This window comes from Pterocles gutturalis, unplaced genomic scaffold (genome assembly GCF_000699245.1).
Source record: "Pterocles gutturalis isolate BGI_N339 unplaced genomic scaffold, ASM69924v1 scaffold1198, whole genome shotgun sequence".
Taxonomy (NCBI): Eukaryota; Metazoa; Chordata; class Aves; order Pterocliformes; family Pteroclidae; genus Pterocles; species Pterocles gutturalis.
In genome coordinates this window covers 116,761-118,577 of record NW_010120238.1, presented here as the reverse complement: position 1 = coordinate 118,577, position 1,817 = coordinate 116,761, and the positions used below count along the sequence as shown (strand labels likewise).

Genomic DNA, 1,817 nt, shown 5'->3' with positions numbered 1-1,817 from the left:
CCAGGCCAAGGCAGCCGCTGGAACACACGAGCCAGGGGCACTGCCAGCCCCTGCCGTGCTGCAGGTGGATCATTCCCAAGCCCCAAGCACGCTCCCTGTCTTCGGAGCTTTAGCAGCACCCGCGGCGTGGAAAGGAACCGAGAACGCAGCAGCTGAACCCCGCCGTGGCTGCGGCACAGGAGCCGGCACTGCGCTGGGAGCCAGGGAAGGACCCTCCGGGTCCAACCTCCTCCCTGCTCATCCCCTCTGATGGCAGCGCTCAGGGTGGGGAGCGGAGCAGAGCAAAGAGCTCAGCACCAGGTGACACCTGAAAGTCCTCAGTAGTAGCCACAGGGCAGGAGGAGCCAGGATGTGCGGGAGGGGAGGAGAAGAGCTGCCCCATGAGAGAAAGGATGGGGACAACAGCGGTGACCGGAGCTGCCTTGATGCTGGGAACTTCCTCGCTGCAGTCGAACACCTCCAGCCTGGCCTAAATTAACATTTTTCCTGGAAATCTTGGTAAAAAAACCCGTCCAAGGGGGAAAAAAAAAAAAAAAAAAGCCTCACGCGGCAAATCTAAAACACTTTCATTTTAAATAACAATAATTACAATTAAAAAGAAAGGTTGCCCTTGGCTAGCGAAGGGGCAGAGCCACTAGCCAATGTGCCATTCCTCAGTGTACGATCCTAGGGAGTGTCTTTACAGGAGCCGTGGGATCCTGTTCCCCGTCGCTTGGTTGAGTCGTTGTGGGGAGAGCGGGAAGAGAGGGGGAAATGTGCCCGTCCAAAGCCAGGACGTCCCTTTTGCTCCGTGGGGGAGGCCGGAGTCAATAGCAAAAGGCGTTTTGCCCTCACAGCCCCGTCAAAAAAAACCACCCTCGGCCCTCACCCACCTCCGGACAGAGTTCAGAGCCGAGGGCACACGGCTGCCTCCTGCTTCTAGATGAACTTGAAGCATTTTGTCTTGTCGTGGGGCAGGCGGGTCTTGAAGAGGACCGAGTCCACACGGAACTGGGTGTACAGGAGGGGCATGTACCCGTACACCTTCACAAAGAAGTTGATGCACTTGTGTCGCTCGTGGAAGTGAGAGTCGTCGTGCGAAAGCGCCTGGGGGCACCCGGGGCAGCGGAAAGTCCAGCGGGAGGGCACCTTTTTTTGCCACGCTGCTCTCCTCGACTGCTGCGTGTCCCTTGGAGGGTGTCTGGGCGAGGAAGGACAAGGTCTGCACCAGCTCCATCAAAGGGGATGATAACCTACTAATCCTTAGTTATTTTTTTCTTGTTTAAGGTTTGAGAAGCTGTTTCAGAAAAAAACAAAAAGCCCTGAGAAAGGAATTCCTTTCCTTTCACCAGCTACAGAAGAATCAGCAATTTGTTGTGCCTCTTCTTTTAGGCACCCAGAGTAAGATCTTTGGAGGTGGCTCCAGTTTTCAGGAGGTGCTGAGGCCACAGGGCCTCCTTGTCTGTGTTGAATGGGACATCCCACTGCAGTGCCCGCGGGTTTTGGTCTGATTCCCTCTCAGCTGCACCAAACTCTGCAACCTCCGCTCCGTAGCAGCTCCAGATGGGCAGAACACCACGCAGGAAAGCCCGTCTATCATATTTACAGCCAAGGCAGCTGGCCTGCGACAGGGAGGCATATGCAGGGCTGTAAAGAGCAGTTTGCCAGCAGCGATAAAGAGCAGAATGATCCGCATCCAAAATTCACGCTCAGAATTGTGACATGCATTTGTTACCACGGGGCAGGGAAATTTCAGCTGGGCTGCAGCGTTTGGACCGACAGCTCCCCGCACGCAGATGAGCCCAAATGTCTCTGGAAAGCTCACAAATCAGCAAGGA

General features: G+C 55.4%; 1 protein-coding gene across 1 annotated transcript in view; it reads right to left on the bottom strand.

Annotated features, from left to right (window-relative positions):
- Positions 1-550: 550 nt before the first annotated feature.
- EXTL3 (exostosin-like glycosyltransferase 3) overlaps positions 551-1,817 on the bottom strand; it is a 29,202-nt gene continuing 27,935 nt past the window's right edge. The window contains exons 5-6 of the mRNA XM_010076815.1: positions 771-1,128; positions 551-698 (exon numbers count right to left, since the gene is read on the bottom strand). Coding sequence (XP_010075117.1) covers positions 919-1,128 — 210 coding nt within the window. The 3' untranslated portion in view covers positions 551-698; positions 771-918. The remainder of the gene's footprint in view (positions 699-770; positions 1,129-1,817) is intronic.